General features: G+C 40.9%; 1 protein-coding gene across 3 annotated transcripts in view; it reads left to right on the top strand.

Moving 5' to 3' along the window:
* Positions 1 to 16,383, top strand: part of LOC134349653 (heat shock protein 105 kDa-like) — a 93,771-nt gene extending 77,388 nt beyond the window's left edge. For all 3 annotated transcript variants that reach the window (XM_063054277.1, XM_063054276.1, XM_063054278.1), the window contains 6 exons: positions 1,967 to 2,107; positions 2,995 to 3,120; positions 11,079 to 11,186; positions 13,955 to 14,074; positions 14,154 to 14,315; positions 15,045 to 16,383. In XM_063054277.1, the coding sequence (XP_062910347.1) occupies positions 1,967 to 2,107; positions 2,995 to 3,120; positions 11,079 to 11,186; positions 13,955 to 14,074; positions 14,154 to 14,315; positions 15,045 to 15,242 (855 nt within the window). In that variant the 3' untranslated portion in view covers positions 15,243 to 16,383. The remainder of the gene's footprint in view (positions 1 to 1,966; positions 2,108 to 2,994; positions 3,121 to 11,078; positions 11,187 to 13,954; positions 14,075 to 14,153; positions 14,316 to 15,044) is intronic.
* Positions 16,384 to 16,429: the final 46 nt, after the last annotated feature.

The raw sequence follows: 16,429 nt of genomic DNA, 5'->3' as shown, positions 1-16,429 counted from the left end.
ATTCAGAAAGTCAAGGCATCAGATCCAGGAAAACTTGGCCATGTGTATTCTGAATTGACTTGCCCATAAATGGCTAAGGGTAATTGTAGATGGAGTGTATTCTGCCTGGAGGTCAGTAACCAGTGGTGTTTCACAGAGATCTGTTCTGGGACCCCTACTCTGTAATTTTGGGAAATGATTTGGATGAGGAATTGTCGGATGGATTAGTAAGTTTGCCGATGACATGGAGGTAGGTAGTGTTGTGGATGGTGTAGAAGATTGTTGAGGGTTATAACAGTACATTGAGAGGATGCAGAGCTGGGCTGAAAAGTTGCAGGTGCATTTCAATGCAGAAAAGTGTGAACTGAGTCATATTGGAAGGTCACATTTGAAGGCAGAATACAGGATTAATGTTAGGATTCTTAGTGTGGAGGAACAGAGGGACCTTGGGGATCCCTGTCCACAAATCCCTCAAAGTTGGCATACAAGTTGATCGGGTGATTAAGAAGGTGTATTGTGTGTTGGCCTTCATTATTTGAAGAATTGAGTTCAAGAGCCGCAAGGTAAGGTTCCAGTTCTGTATAACTCTGGTTACACCACACTTGGAATATTCATAAGAGGTATGGATTGAGTGGACAACCAGAGACTGTTTTCTAGGGCAGAATTGGCTAATACAAGGGGGCATAATTTTAGGGTGATTGGAAGAAAGTGTAGGGGGATGCCAGAGGTAAGTTGTTTTCTTTTTCACAGAATCGTGAGTGCATAAAATGCACTGCCAAGTGTGATGGTAGAAACAGATACCTTGGGGACATTTAAGGGAATCTTAGATGGGCATATGGATGATAGAAAAATGGAGGGCTATGTGGAGGAAAGGGTTAGGTTGATCTTAAAGTAGGTTAAAAGTCTGGTGAAACCTAGGTGTACAGTGTCATAGAGTAAGAACACCACAGCACAGAAACACGCCCTTTAGCCCATCTTGTACATGCTGAATTAATAATCTGTCTAGTCCCAACAATCTGCACCCAAGACCATAACCCGCCATGTCCCTTCCATCCATGTACCTATTCAAATTTCAAATTTTTAAAATATTGACATCGAACCCTCATCCACCATTTCCACTAGCAGTTCATTCCATATTCTCACCATCCTCTGAGTGAAGATGTTTCCCCTCGTGTTACCCTCAAACATTTTATATTTCAGCCTCAACCCATGACCACTAGTTCTAGTCTCACCCAACCTCTGGTGGAAAAAGCCTGCTTGCATTTTCCCTATCTATTCTCATAATTTTTTTACACCTCTATCAGATCTCCCCTCAATCTTCTAATGTGATGTATGGCTCTAGGTTCAGGCTCATTTGCCATCACAAACTGAAATAAATTGATTAATGCTGCAAATAAATGCTTAAAGTTTGTCAGGTTACTTTTTGCAGTTGAAAATTTGCTTCTCCAAAGTGAACATTTATAACCATTACCAAGTTGATCAGTATTGCTCTGGAAGGTATCTGAGCACTTCGTGAGTTCTACTATTGCATGTGGTTTAAATCAGGAACCAGAAAATTGTGTATTTTCTTCTAATGTTATTCTGGAGCACTGTGCAAATATTTAGTTCTTCTAGGTCACCCAGATTCCAGTGTCTGTAGTGTATTTATCTTTGAAATGTATCCCTAAGATAGGACCACAGACCACTAAGATCCTTACCAACCATTGAAAAAATTCTGTTCCTCTCCTTTAGCCAAACTGCTGCCCCCCCCCCCACCGCCCCATCAATCCCAGCCACTCATCAATCCATCCACAAGCTTTTTGCTGTTAACATGTAAGGCCCAAGACTTGACCCTTCAATCCCACTTGCTGTATTCCATATAAACATCACACTCTTTTCATACCTGCTGCCACTACCCCTAACATTAGGACCATTGTCTCAATTACCACCTCCACCACTGCAAACACCTTATTCCATTAATTTTTTTAAAAAAATTTTCTACCTACAGTCTAATATGGACAAGAAATCAAATCAACCTCCAGATCCAAAAAAGCCCAAAATTAAGTTCAAGACTATTAATCTTCCCGTTGAAGATAAACTGGTGTGGCAGTTTGGGAAGAATCTACTTGACATGTATTTTGAAAAGGAGGTAAGTAGGATATGGAAACGTGTTCTATTTTTGTCTTAGTCTGTGGGAATACACTGGAACCAGTTAATGGAACTATGGATAAGGAATGGTGATGATAGTAATGATAACCATCTTTCAATAAGGATGTAATAGAGAAAATTCTATAACTAAATGCCATAAAGAAATGCAGTGATTCCAAAAAGGAAGTTACCCCTAAAGATGATATGTGTCTGGGTAACGAAAGATGCGTGGTATATCTACAGTTCCAAAAAAACTCTCAGTAAATAATATTGCTTAAAAATTGCTGTTTATTCAAATATGCACTAGGATGGCATAAATGCATCGGAGTGGAACAATTCTGGGGTGGATGAGTTGAGACTGGATTTGCAAAATGGTTCAACTCAATGCAATGAGATAAGGTGGGAAAATGGAGAACTCTGGAATGGCAGATAGAACAGAAACATTGCATTTGAGGCTGGAGCTCACCTTAGAATGGGTAACAGATGATACTGCCGTTACTAGTGAAGAGAGAAGCATGCATTGTAATCTACAGATGTCAATAAAGTATATGCAGTATCTAAAATTATCCTGGCTACTTGGTTTTCTCCTTAGAATTTAATGTCAGTTTTGTGTGTTTTTCTCTTAAACCAAGTTATTCATTTCAAATTCTGACCCTCCAATTTTTAGTTAAGTGTATTAGCTGAATTCTTTGGAAGCTTCTAGGAATTGAGATAATCACCCTGCTGATATAAAGCAGGATGTCATTCTCAAAGAAATACTTAAACTTTGTCTACCAGCTGCATCGTTGTGATGCAATTTGCCTTATGTGATTACAAGTCTTAGTGTTTAGTTATCTACATATTTGCACATAGCAATGAAGTAGATATAATTTTCTGTTTTTTAAACAGGGGGATATGATCATGCAGGATAAGTTAGAAAAAGAGAGAAGTTATGCCAAAAATGCTGTGGAAGAATACATATATGACTTAAGAGAGAAACTTAATGGACAATTTGAAAAATTTGTCAGTTCCAAGGTATGTTTAATCTTCGATATTTAAGTGTACTTGAGTGAAAGTGGTCTTAAAGGGGAATAATGTAGATTCAATATTTTAGCTTGTAATATACTCCCCTTTTTATGTAAAATTAACTGGAAAGTTATTAAGATATTGACATTTCTAAAAAATTACTTAGGAACTTTCATTAATTCGTATTAATTCACTGTTTTACTAAGATAAGGAGTGTCTGCCATTTCCATGCCTAGAGTGCATTTTAGGACATCTTGTCTCAGAACCAAGGTATCAGTGAAGATAACCGACAAAAGCAATGTGGTGTACAGGATCACCTGTGAAGGCTGCAACAAGAACTATGTCGGCCAAACAAGATGTAAACTGGGAATGCAAAATAGTGGTTGGGAGATATGATCTACCGTTGCTGATTTCAGTACATGAAGACCAAAAACCACTTAACCGGGGGGTTCTGGTGCAGGCAAACACAAAGCAGGCATGAGAACTTTTAGAATCATGATTCTCTTCTGATAACTTCATAAGCAAACATATCAAAATAGATGCCATCTATGAACCCCTTAAAGGCATCCGTTAGTCTTGCAAGACCATGGATCTGCGCCTGGAAAGTGTTTACTCTCCAGGGCGCAGGCCTGGGCAGGGTTATATGGGAGACCAGCAGTTGCCCATGCTGCAAGTCTCCCCTCTCCACGACTCCAATGTTGTCCAAGAGAAGGGCATTAGGACCCATACAGCTTGGCACCAGTGTCGTCGCAGAGCAATGTGTGATTAAGTGCCTTGCTCAAGGACACAACACATTCCCTCGGCTGGGGCTCGAACTCACGACCTTCAGGTAGCTAGTCCAATGCCTTAACCACTTGAACCCCTAACAGCCAAAGAAACATGAGCCATTAGAATTCAAAGGGCAACTGAAGGGGTAGCCAATGAGGACCAAGGCAAGTGAATGGGGGCCTATATAAATGTGAACATTCCTAGAGAGAAACATCAACAACTGTGCACTGAGGATGTTACCTTGACGGGTGATGTAACACCTGTGAGCTAATTGCCAAGTTTGGCAAACGCTGCAACATCAAACACCTCAATGTGAGCTACCAATATTCATCACTATCCTAAATGTGGTAAACTGTCTCAATGAATATTGTCAAGTAGCACTCACATTCACAGTAGTGAAGTGTTTTGAGAGGTTGGTGATGAAACATAACAAATCCTGCCTGAGAAGTGACTTGGATCCACTCCAATTTGCCTACCAGAGCAACAGGTCTACCATAGATGCCATCTCATTGGCTCGTTCCTCAACCCTGGAACATCTGGACAGCAAAGATGCATTCATCAGGGTGCTCTTTATTGACTGCAGCTCAGGATTCATTATTATCATGCCCTCAAAACTAATCAATAGGCTTCAAGACCTTGGCCTCAAACCTCCTTGTGCAACTGGATCCTTGATTTCCTCACTTGCAAACCCCAGTCTGGATTCACAACATCTCTACAATATTGTGCTTGCCCTCCTGCTCTACTCACTTTACACTTATGATTGTGTGGCTAAGTACAGCTCCACTGCCACATATGAGTTTGCTGATGCCATCACTGTTGTAGGCCAAGTCATAGGTGATGAATCTGCTGACAGAAGGGAGACTGAAAATCTGGCTGAGTGGTACCACAACAACAAACTCTTAGTCAGCAAAACAAAGGAACTGATAATTGACTTCAGGAGGAGGAAACCAGATGTCCACGAGCCACTTTTCATTGGAGGATCAGAGGTGGAGAGGGTCAGCAACTTTAAATTCCTCAGCGTTATCATCTCAGAGGACATGTCCTGGGCTAAGCACATAAGTGCAATTACCAAGAAAGCACAGCAGCACCTCTACTTCCTTAGGAGTTTGTGAAGATTTGGCATGACATCTAAAACTTGGAGAAACTTCTGTACATGAGTGGTGGAAAGTATATTGAGAATGCAGGATAATGTAATTGGTGGAAATGTACATACTTCACAAACACTGCAAACACTTAAAGTGAGTTGGGGTTCACTTTAAGAGGCTGGTCTGACATCACACAATTACATGAGTTTCTGTTATCGTGCTTTGTGTTCAGTGTTTGGAGTGCAAATAAGTGAGTTGGTACAGTTTTTCTTAAACATAAAATGCCTCACTGTTTTATTTACAAAAACCTACAAGAGTACCAGACTGCAAGTTGTTTCCTAGTATGGAAACATCAAAGCCCTTGAACAGAAAATCCTTCCTAAAGGAGTGGATAGGGCTCAGTCCATCACAGGTAAAGCCCTTCCCACCTTTGAGCACATCTACATGGAGCATTGTCACAGGAAAGCAGCATCCATCATCAGGGACCCACCACTTAGGTTATGCTCTCTTCTTGTTGCTGTCATCAAGAAGTAGGTACAGGAGCCTCAGGACTTGCACCACCAAGTTCAGGAACAGTTATTACCCCTGAACGATCAGTTTCTTGAACAAAAGGGGTTAACTTCACTTGCCCTATACTGGCATGTTCCCACAACCTATGGACTCTCTTTCAAAGAGTCTTCAACTTGTGTTCGTGATATTGATTATTTATTATTATTATCTTCCATTTTGTGTTTGCAGAGTTTGTTGTCTTTTGTACCTGGCTGAAAGCCCAGTTGGTGTGGTATTTCATTGACTCTATAATGTTAATTTTCTATAACTGATTTATTGAGTATGCCTACGAGAAAATGAATCTATGTGGTATATGGTGACATACATACATTTTGATAATAAATTTACTTTGAACTTTGTATGTGTCTCTCCCCCCCCCCCGCCCCCACTTCACACCACTCAGACAGGCCAGCGTGTCTTTGATCCCTAAGACCATATACTGGTCAGAATCCTATAGTCCGTACACATCCTTACCTTCCCATTCTTCCTTTGGTCCACTACTATTGGGGACGCATAGGGGCTTTGAGACTCAGTGATGATCTCGGCTTCCTCCAACTTGCACAAATGCTGCTGAGCATCTTCCACCTCTGCAGGGGCAAGTCTCTGCGACTGCTACGTCAGCGCTAATCTGCATTAAAATGAGAGCTGTGCCCGCCATTTTATCAAACCTCTGCCCACAATCGCAACTTTAACAGTACTTACAGGCAAATTAACAATTCATCCGGAGTATGAATATCTACCCCACTGATTCGGTGCTCAGGGTAATCACACAGCATTCAATGAAATCAATCCTGGAACAATACCCCCACACTTGTAACCCTCAGGTTCGGATAGTGGCTTAATCTAGGGAAAGACAGCCTCCGGCCGGGCCAGACTTCAGAAATCTTGTTTGGGTGGATGCTGCGTGATGTGTTCCCCTGTTACAAATCAGTACCACAAAATAACAAACAGTACACAATATGCAATTAAACGATTGAGCTTTATAACTCTTAATTTGACTATAGGGTTAGTAAAGAAACAAAAAAGAAAAAGGGCCATTCTCATGAAATACACTATTCCACAACATTGGAGCTCACTGTTTTCCCGTCTGTTCATTCTCCATCATTGTTTTTATTTCTCTCCTCTCCCCGGGCGTTGACTCCCAACTCCATTCCAAGTCCACTCTGTCCTGTAGTCTACGACTTCTCCATTCTGGCATCTTCGCTCTCCATCTTCTGCCGAACAAAAAACCGCGGATCCCTTCTGTCAGCCCCATAAGAAAGAAACAGCATGCCTCTGATTGGATGGCACACATTCCAAAGCCCCCGTTATCTCTAGCTATAACGTAAACATTGCTGCTACAGAGAAATCATTACATTAATCTCGGGATTACTGCCTGTGCCACGCGACAGAGTAGGAATGCGATGAGGTGGAGGATAAATGCGTGGCTGAGGGATTGGAGCAGGAGGCAGGGATTCAAGTTTTTGGATCATTGGGACCTCTTTTGGCGCAGGCGTGACCTGTACAAAAAGGACGAGTTACACTTGAATCCTAGGGGGACCAATATCCTGGCAGGGAGATTAGCGGGGGCTACTGAGGTGACTTTAAACTAGAATGGTTGGGGGGTGGGAATCAAATTAAAGAGGCTAAGCGTGAGGAGGTTAGTTCACAACAGAGGGATGGGAACCAGTGCAGAGAGACAGAGGGGTGTAAAGTGAGGGTAGAAGCAAAAAGGAGAAAAGTAAAAGTGGCAGGCCGACAAATCCAGGGCAAGCATTAAAAAGGGCCACTTTTCAACATAATTGTATAAGGGCTAAGAGAGTTGTAAAAGAGTGCCTGAAGGCTTTATGTGTCAATGCAAGGAGCATTCGTAATAAGGTGGATGAATTGAAAGTGCAGATTGTTATTAATGATTATGATATAGTTGGGATCACAGAGACATGGCTCCAGGGTGACCAGCGATGGGAGCTCAACGTTCAGGGATATTCAATATTCAGGAGGGATAGACATGAAGGAAGGGGAGGTGGGGTGGCGTTGCTGGTTAAAGAAGAGATTAACGCAATAGAAAGGAAGGACATAAGCCGGGAAGATGTGGAATCGATATGGGTAGAGCTGCGTAACACTAAGGGGCAGAAAACACTGGTGGGAGTTGTGTACAGGCCACCTAACAGTAGTAGTGAGGTCGGAGATGGTATTAAACAGGAAATTAGAAATGTGTGCAATAAAGGAACGGCAGTTATAATGGGTGACTTCAATCTACATGTAGACTGGGTGAACCAAATTGGTAAAGGTGCTGAGGAAGAGGATTTCTTGGAATGTATGTGGGATGGTTTTTTGAACCAACATGTGGAGGAACCAACTAGAGAGCAGGCTATTCTGGACTGGGTTTTGAGCAATGAGGAAGGGTTAATTAGCGATCTTGTCGTGAGAGGCCCCTTGGGTAAGAGTGACCATAATATGGTGGAATTCTTCATTAATATGGAGAGTGACATAGTTAATTCAGAAACAAAGGTTCTGAACTTAAAGAGGGGTAACTTTGAAGGTATGAGACGTGAATTAGCTAAGATAGACTGGCAAATGACACTTAAAGGATTGACGATGGATATGCAATGGCAAGCATTTAAAGGTTGCATGGATGAACTACAACAATTGTTCATCCCAGTTTGGCAAAAGAATAAATCAAGGAAGGTAGTGCACCCGTGGCTGACAAGAGAAATTAGGGATAGTATCAATTCCAAAGAAGTAGCATACAAATTAGCCAGAGAAAGTGGCTCACCTGAGGACTGGGAGAAATTCAGAGTTCAGCAGAGGAGGACAAAGGGCTTAATTAGGAAGGGGAAAAAAGATTATGAGAGAAAACTGGCGGGGAACATAAAAACGGACTGTAAAAGCTTTTATAGATATGAAAAAAGGAAAAGACTGGTAAAGACAAATGTAGGTCCCCTGCAGACAGAAACAGGTGAATTGATTATGGGGAGCAAGGACATGGCAGACCAATTGAATAATTACTTTGGTTCTGTCTTCACTAAGGAGGACATAAATAATCTTCCAGAAATTGTAAGGGACAGAGGGTCCAGTGAGATGGAGGAACTGAGTGAAATACATGTTAGTAGGGAAGTGGTGTTAGGTAAATTGAAGGGATTGAAGGCAGATAAATCCCCAGGGCCAGATGGTCTGCATCCTAGAGTGCTTAAGGAAGTAGCCCAAGAAATAGTGGATGCATTAGTGATAATTTTTCAAAACTCGTTAGATTCTGGACTAGTTCCTGAGGATTGGAGGGTGGCTAATGTAACCCCACTTTTTAAAAAAGGAGGGAGAGAGAAACCGGGGAATTATAGACTGGTTAGCCTAACGTCGGTGGTGGGGAAACTGCTGGAGTCAGTTATCAAGGATGTGATAACAGCACATTTGGAAAGCGGTGAAATGATCGGACAAAGTCAGCATGGATTTGTGAAAGGAAAATCATGTCTGACGAATCTCATAGAATTTTTTGAGGATGTAACTAGTAGAGTGGATAGGGGAGAACCAGTGGATGTGGTATATTTGGATTTTCAAAAGGCTTTTGACAAGGTCCCACACAGGAGATTAGTGTGCAAACTTAAAGCACACGGTATTGGGGGTAAGGTATTGGTGTGGGTGGAGAATTGGTTAGCAGACAGGAAGCAAAGAGTGGGAATAAACGGGACCTTTTCAGAATGGCAGGCGGTGACTAGTGGGGTACCGCAAGGCTCAGTGCTGGGACCCCAGTTGTTTACAATATATATTAATGACTTGGATGAGGGAATTAAATGCAGCATCTCCAAGTTTGCGGATGACACGAAGCTGGGTGGCAGTGTTAGCAGTGAGGAGGATGCTAAGAGGATGCAGGGTGACTTGGATAGGTTGGGTGAGTGGGCAAACTCATGGCAGATGCAATTTAATGTGGATAAATGTGAAGTTATCCACTTTGGTGGCAAAAATAGGAAAACAGATTATTATCTGAATGGTGGCCGATTAGGAAAAGGGGAGGTGCAACGAGACCTGGGTGTCATTGTACACCAGTCATTGAAAGTGGGCATGCAGGTACAGCAGGCGGTGAAAAAGGCGAATGGTATGCTGGCATTTATAGCGAGAGGGTTCGAGTACAGGAGCAGGGAGGTACTACTGCAGTTGTACAAGGCCTTGGTGAGACCATACCTGGAGTATTGTGTGCAGTTTTGGTCCCCTAATCTGAGGAAAGACATCTTTGCCATAGAGGGAGTACAAAGAAGGTTCACCAGATTGATTCCTGGGATGGCAGGACTTTCATATGAAGAAAGACTGGATGAACTGGGCTTGTACTCGTTGGAATTTAGAAGATTGAGGGGGGATCTGATTGAAACGTATAAGATCCTAAAGGGATTGGACAGGCTAGATGCAGGAAGATTGTTCCCGATGTTGGGGAAGTCCAGAACGAGGGGTCACAGTTTGAGGATAGAGGGGAAGCCTTTTAGGACCGAGATTAGGAAAAACTTCTTCACACAGAGAGTGGTGAATCTGTGGAATTCTCTGCCACAGGAAACTGTTGAGGCCAGTTCATTGGCTATGTTTAAGAGGGAGTTAGATATGGCCCTTGTGGCTACAGGGGTCAGGGGGTATGGAGGGAAGGCTGGGGCGGGGTTCTGAGTTGGATGATCGGCCATGATCATAATAAATGGCGGTGCAGGCTCGAAGGGCCGAATGGCCTACTCCTGCACCTATTTTCTATGTTTCTATTAGCAGTGAAACATTACAGAGAGGCCATTCCTTTAGCAGCGAAACCTTGCAGCACTCTGCATATGTTTATAGTAGGCATTTAAGAACTAATTTTGGCCCTCAACCTATTGCTTATTTTCTACCCTCCTTTATTTTGTACAACTGAAACTTTTCAGTAAATTATATATAATCTCTAACGCTAATATACTAGCATTTCTCTTTTGATAAGACTTAAACAATTGGAGTTTGCTTGTTTGTTTCCTTCCACCACCATGTAGGTTTTGCTACCAATGGTTTTACTAACACCTGCCTGATACCTCTGCTTATCCAGAAAGCGTCTCTGTCTCAGTACCTGAGAAGTAACTCCCCAAGTGCAATACAGGGGGTTCCCAGCAAGACTGGGCTTAGCTCTCAAGAGCTGTGGTAAACAGAAGTGCTGAAGTAAACTGATTTGTGTAGTCTTCCAAATCAGTCTTCAGGTTTTGCACCTCTTTAGTTAATGTGCGGAAGTCCAGAATATCACTCACAGTGGATTAGCAATTTTCCAGCAAGATCCAAAGTTTCTACTCCTGCTGAACTCTACCTTGATTTGTAAATTTAACCCAAAAGTACTCAAATTGCAAAACTGAGACAATGGAAAAATTTTTCTATTTGGTTTAAGATTTCTTCCATTGCCTCAATTTGAACACATTTGGGTTAAATGCATATATTGAGGTGGGGGGGGGGAAGAGGGCATGCTTGTTAATTCAAGAATGAGATCATCACTCTAAAGTTAAGTATTTGCTATTACTTAGATATTGAGAGAGATAATGGGTGGAGGAAAATGGTTTTCCATAATCTTTATAAATTATAATTTTTTTGCTGTAATTGCAGGATCAGGAAAACATTTCATTGCTGTTGTCTGAAACGGAAAATTGGTTATATGAAGATGGTGACGATCAAGTTAAACAAGTATATATTGATAAGTTGTTGGAGCTAAAGGCAAGTCCTTAAGTTTTTTTGACCATATTGTATGTAGAAGGTATTCATAGGTTACAGTGGGTCATTGATAGGATGCAGAGCTGGGCTGAGAAGTGACAGATGGAGTTCATTCCAGAAAAGTGTGAAGTGATGCACTATGGAAGGTTGAACTTGAAGGTAGAGTACAGGGTTAATGGCAGGATTCTTAGCAGTGTGGAGGAACAGTATGATCTTTGAGGCCATGTCCATATCAATTTGTGTGGGAACATTGAGGGATAAGTTATTAAGAAGGTATATGGTGTGTTTGCCTTCATTAGTTGAGGAATTGTGTTCAACAGCCGTAAGGTTAATGTTTCAGCTCTATAAAACTCTGGATAGACAACACTTTGTGTATTGTGTTCAGTTTTGGTGATTTTATTGTAGGGAGGTTGTGGAAGCTACAGGGAGGGTAGAGAGATGATTTACGGGATGTTTCCTAAATTAGAAAGCATGTCTTTTGAGGAAAGGTTGAGTGAGCTAGGGCTTTTCTCTTTGAAGCAAACGAGGATAAGAGGTGATATGATAGATAAAATGTGTAGACAGCCAGCACTTGTTTCCCCAGGACAACAATTGCTAATGTGACAGTGATTGAAACAAAGTTAAGGGAGGGTTGTCAGAGGTAGGTTTTTAACATAGTGATGGGTGCATGGAATGCATTGCCAGGGTTAGTGGTAGAGACAGATACATTGGAAATACATAAGAAAATCTTTGAAAGAAAAGTTATCTAGCAGCCCAATTGAATCGGGAGCAAGAGAGGAGGCAACTCACAGATCAATGAGTGAGATTTGAAAAAGAGCATTCACAGTCTTTCAGCATTTTCTGGCAGCCCAGTCAAATTGCATTTCATTAGCAAGGCAAAATAAAAATAAGGCAGGGGTTAGTGGAGCAGCCATTGGGTGAGTTGACCAGGTGCTCTGAGCTGCAGCTCCTCAGTGAATGTATTACGGAATTGGAGTTGCAGCTCAATGACTTTCAGCTCAAACAGGAAACTGAGGAGACGATAGGAGCTACAGGGAGGTGGTCACCCCTGAAGTGCAGGAGGCAGGTGCTTAGATCTCTGTTTGGAGAGAGAAAGGAAACGGGCAGCCGGTGCAGAATACATCTTTGGCCATACCCCTCAGTAATAGGTATACCACTTTGGATACTGGTGAGGGTATGATCTACCAAGAAGAAGCCACAGTGATAGGGTGTCTGGCGCTGAGTTTGGTGCTGTGGTTTTGAAGGGAAGGGGAAGAAAGAATGTAATAGTGATGGGGAGTTCCATGGTTAGAGGATTAGACATGAGATTCTGTGGACGTGAAAGAGACACTGGGCAGTATGTTGCCTCCCAGGTGCCAGGATCAGAGACATCTTGGATCAGGTCCACAGCATTCTAAAGGGAAGGGTGAGCAACCAGATCATAAATATGGCACCAGTGACATGGGTAGGAAAAGGGAAGAGGTTCTGAAGAGAGAATTTAGTGAGCTAGGTAGACAGCTGGAAAGCAGGACCTCCAGGTAGTAATCTCTGAATTGCTGCTTGTTCCACGTGCCAGTGAGGGTAAGAATAGGATGATTTGGCAGATGAATGCATGCCTGAGAAGCTGGTGCAAGCGGCAGTTTCAGATTTCTGTATCATTGGGATTTCTTCTGGGGAAGGTATGACCTGTACTAAAGCGACGGGTTACACCTGAACCCAAAGGGGACCAGTATTCTTGTGGACAGGTTTGCTTAGAGCTGTTGGGGAGGGTTTAAATAAATTTGGCAGGGGGGAGGATTGGGAAACAGGACCAAGAATGCAGCAGTTGGTATACGAGCAGAGGCAGTGTGAGGTGAGATTGTCAGGAAGGACAGGCCAATGTTTGGGCAAAATTGCAGTCAGTGGAATGAGTTTCAACGAGGGTGATGAATACAGGACTGAAGATGTTATATTTGAATGCACTCAGTATATGAAAAAAGGTAAGTGATCTTGTAGCGCAGTTAGAGATTGACAGGTATGACTTTGTGGGCATTACTGAGTCATAACTGAATGATTACAATTGGGAGCTGAACATCTGAGGATACATATTTTATTGAAAGGATAGGCAGAGGGAATGGCATGCCTCTGTTAGTAAAAAAAAATGAAATCAAATCTTAGAAACAGGTTTTAAGAAAAAAGGATCAGAAGATGTACAATTGATGTGTTAGATGTAAAGATATGTAAGGCTAAAAAGATCCTGATAGGAGCTATATACAAATTGGGTTAAAAATTACAATGGGAGATTTAAAAAATGGAGTATTTGAGCATGTGCAGATAGATTTAGAAAATCACATTGGTGCTGATTTTGGATCCCAGGAGCTAGGCATTCTACAAATTCTGTGAGATGGCTTTTTAAGAGCAGCTTGTGGTTGAGCCTAGTAGGGGATCAGCCATTCCATTTTGGGTGTTACAGACCAGATTCGATTAGGGTGCTTAAGGTAAAGAAACCTTTATGAGACAGTGATCGTATTATGATTAAACTCACCCTGAAATTTTGAGTGGGAGAAGCTAAAGTCAGATTTATCAGTATTGCAATGAAGTAAAGGAAATCAAAGGCATAAGTGAGGAGCTTACCAAAGTTGATTGGAAGGGAACACTAGCAGGGATGATGGCAGAGCAGCAATGTCCAAATTTCTTGGAGCAACTTGGAAGGTGCAGAGTAGATAAATCACAAATATCAAATGTAGAGACAAATGAAATAATTTTAATTAGTTCAAATGAGTTTTAATTTATTTCAAAATTTTTGTACAAAGAAATTAGGTACACCAATTCAGGAAAGATATCTGGAAGCTGAAGCGCGGCCGAAAGCTTTTGATGAGCTTAATCAAAGACTACAATATTATGCAAAACTAGCAGCGGAAGCCAGGAGCAAAGTAAGCAAACAAAACAAAAATTCACAACTGAAATTTACTCCATGATTCAGGCAGAGGAGTTAAGCTTTCTGTTTTACAGGCTGAAAACTATAACCCCATAGAGGCTGCTGAGATACATAAATTGGAAAAGTCAGTGAATGAAACAATGGAATGGATGAATATTGCAATAGACTCACAAGCCAAACTAAGTTTTGACCAGGATCCTGTTGTACATGTGGCTGAAATTAAAGATAAACATAAGGTATTGCAACACAATTAAACTTTTTAGTGACTACATGATTGGAAAATTAAAAACTCAATCTAAAAGCTTTGATTGGAATCTAGTCTGTGGCAGATATCTAAGGCAAGTCCATCTTTATCTCCTGATAAGAGCAATGCAGACTTCTCTCTTTAGACTCATTAATTTCTTTGATGCAATGTGATCAAAAACATTATTCAATGTTATCATTAATCTGAACAATGACAATATAGTTTGTATTTCTCCAGATGAAGTCCAGTACCTGAAATGCCTTAATGATGCTCATTAGCATCTAGCTGTACATTTTACTTGGCATTTCAATCACGTTAAAAGTCCACTGAAACATCACTTGAAGTCTGTACAATTGATTACCTTTTAAAAAGAACAGAATTAAATCTAGTGTATTCTGTAACATCAAACTAAGTTATTTTAAATTATTATTTACCATTATGCACTGATAAAACAATTCCTGATTCATCTAACAATCACAAGACCTTCCACATCTTCACCAAGATGAACTTGCTCTTGTACCTCAACCCAAGATTAGTACCTCTAAATATTATTCTATTTTAAAAAGGATCTACTATTCTACCTGCTTTCTATTGTAATGGTTTACTTAAAACAATCAATAATCAAATACTAGCATTAATGGTTTTATAATAATGTGTAATGAATTTAAAATTGATGTCCAAATAACTTGAAATTTGCAATTTCATTAATCTTTCATCATAGGAGCTGGACAACATCTGCAATCCAATAGTAAATAAACCTAAGCCAAAGGTGGAGAATCCTAAAGAAGTAAATCAAACGTTGAATATGAAAGTCAATTCTCAAAACGGAGGTGAGCCAATGGAGAATGAAAATGTTACCAAGGATACTGCAGTCTCACACAAAAATGGTGAATGCACAACAAACATGGACCTGGATTAAACTATGAAGATTTAAAGGACATTGTTTTGCCTCTATTGCTTTTAAAGTCTCTAAATGTCCAGACACATTCATTTATTCAAAAAAAAAACAACTTTTCTATTTTTCATTTAGGCACTGAGGATGTAGAGTTCAGTATTATGTATTGGTAAAGTATTATATGTAAGATTCCTGTGGAATTGTAAATTTCTATTAAGTCACCAACAGGGCATGATGTAATTCTTATTTTGATGGAGCTTATTTCTGCATGAAGCATCTAGTATTTCTCCAGCAACTTTGCAATGTTTATTTTTAAAGTTTTTGTGCAGTAGTAGGGCCTCATGGGACATATTCTAAGAATATATTAAACTGGATATGCTCTTTCTACCAATAAATAAACATTCAACCTGAAGAACTAGTCCTTTTCTGCAAAATTGCCTCTCCAAAATAGAATGCTATGTTTCTGGTCTCCCAACCACAACAACAGTTGATAGTCAGGTTTATTTATCATTAGGGCTTCTATCAAACAATGTGTGGTATATTGCAGGACCTCCTATGGAATTCCTGGTATTTCTCTTTACAAGATTTTTTTTCCTGTTTTATCACTGTACACCAGGAAGAGGCCAAAGTCGAAAGTCAGTAGAAGTAGAAGCTGGAATGTACAAGCCTAAAGGAGTTATGAGGGTCCACATCACCAGGGTCAGAAGTACGAAGGTCAAACCCTTGATTAGTGAGTCCAGTGGTCTAGGCCCAAAGGTCAAACCTGTGATCAGAGTCCTGGGGTGAAGTCCAATGTGCGATGTCTGTTAGTATGAAAATCTAGTGACAGGGACTGGAGGCCCAGAGATGGCTCATCCTCGGGTTGGAGATGGTCTGTATGTCTGGATTGGTGAGAAGGATGAGAAAATGTCTTGTTTTGCTCGTTCTTTTTTTTTTGGTGAGTTTAAACAGTGTGGAGATGCAATGATGGCTCTGGAATATGTGGCAACACTTATGAGCTGCCCCCAGCACGTCCTTGGGTGTGCTGATTTTTAATGCAGAAATCACTTCACTGTATGTTTTGGTTTACTTAAGATAAATAAGTCTGAATTGTCACCTAAGAACACTGAAGCTGCATAGGCTTTGGTGAATTGTGCATTAAACTGATGGAATAAATATTATCAAAGCAGCAATTAGAACCTAAGACTTGTTGCAGAAGATCTCAAGTATAT

The sequence above is a fragment of the Mobula hypostoma genome, chromosome 7 (genome assembly GCF_963921235.1).
Source record: "Mobula hypostoma chromosome 7, sMobHyp1.1, whole genome shotgun sequence".
Taxonomy (NCBI): domain Eukaryota; kingdom Metazoa; phylum Chordata; class Chondrichthyes; order Myliobatiformes; family Myliobatidae; genus Mobula; species Mobula hypostoma.
Note: the sequence above shows the minus strand (reverse complement) of the source record. Positions and strands in the feature narration are given on the sequence as shown.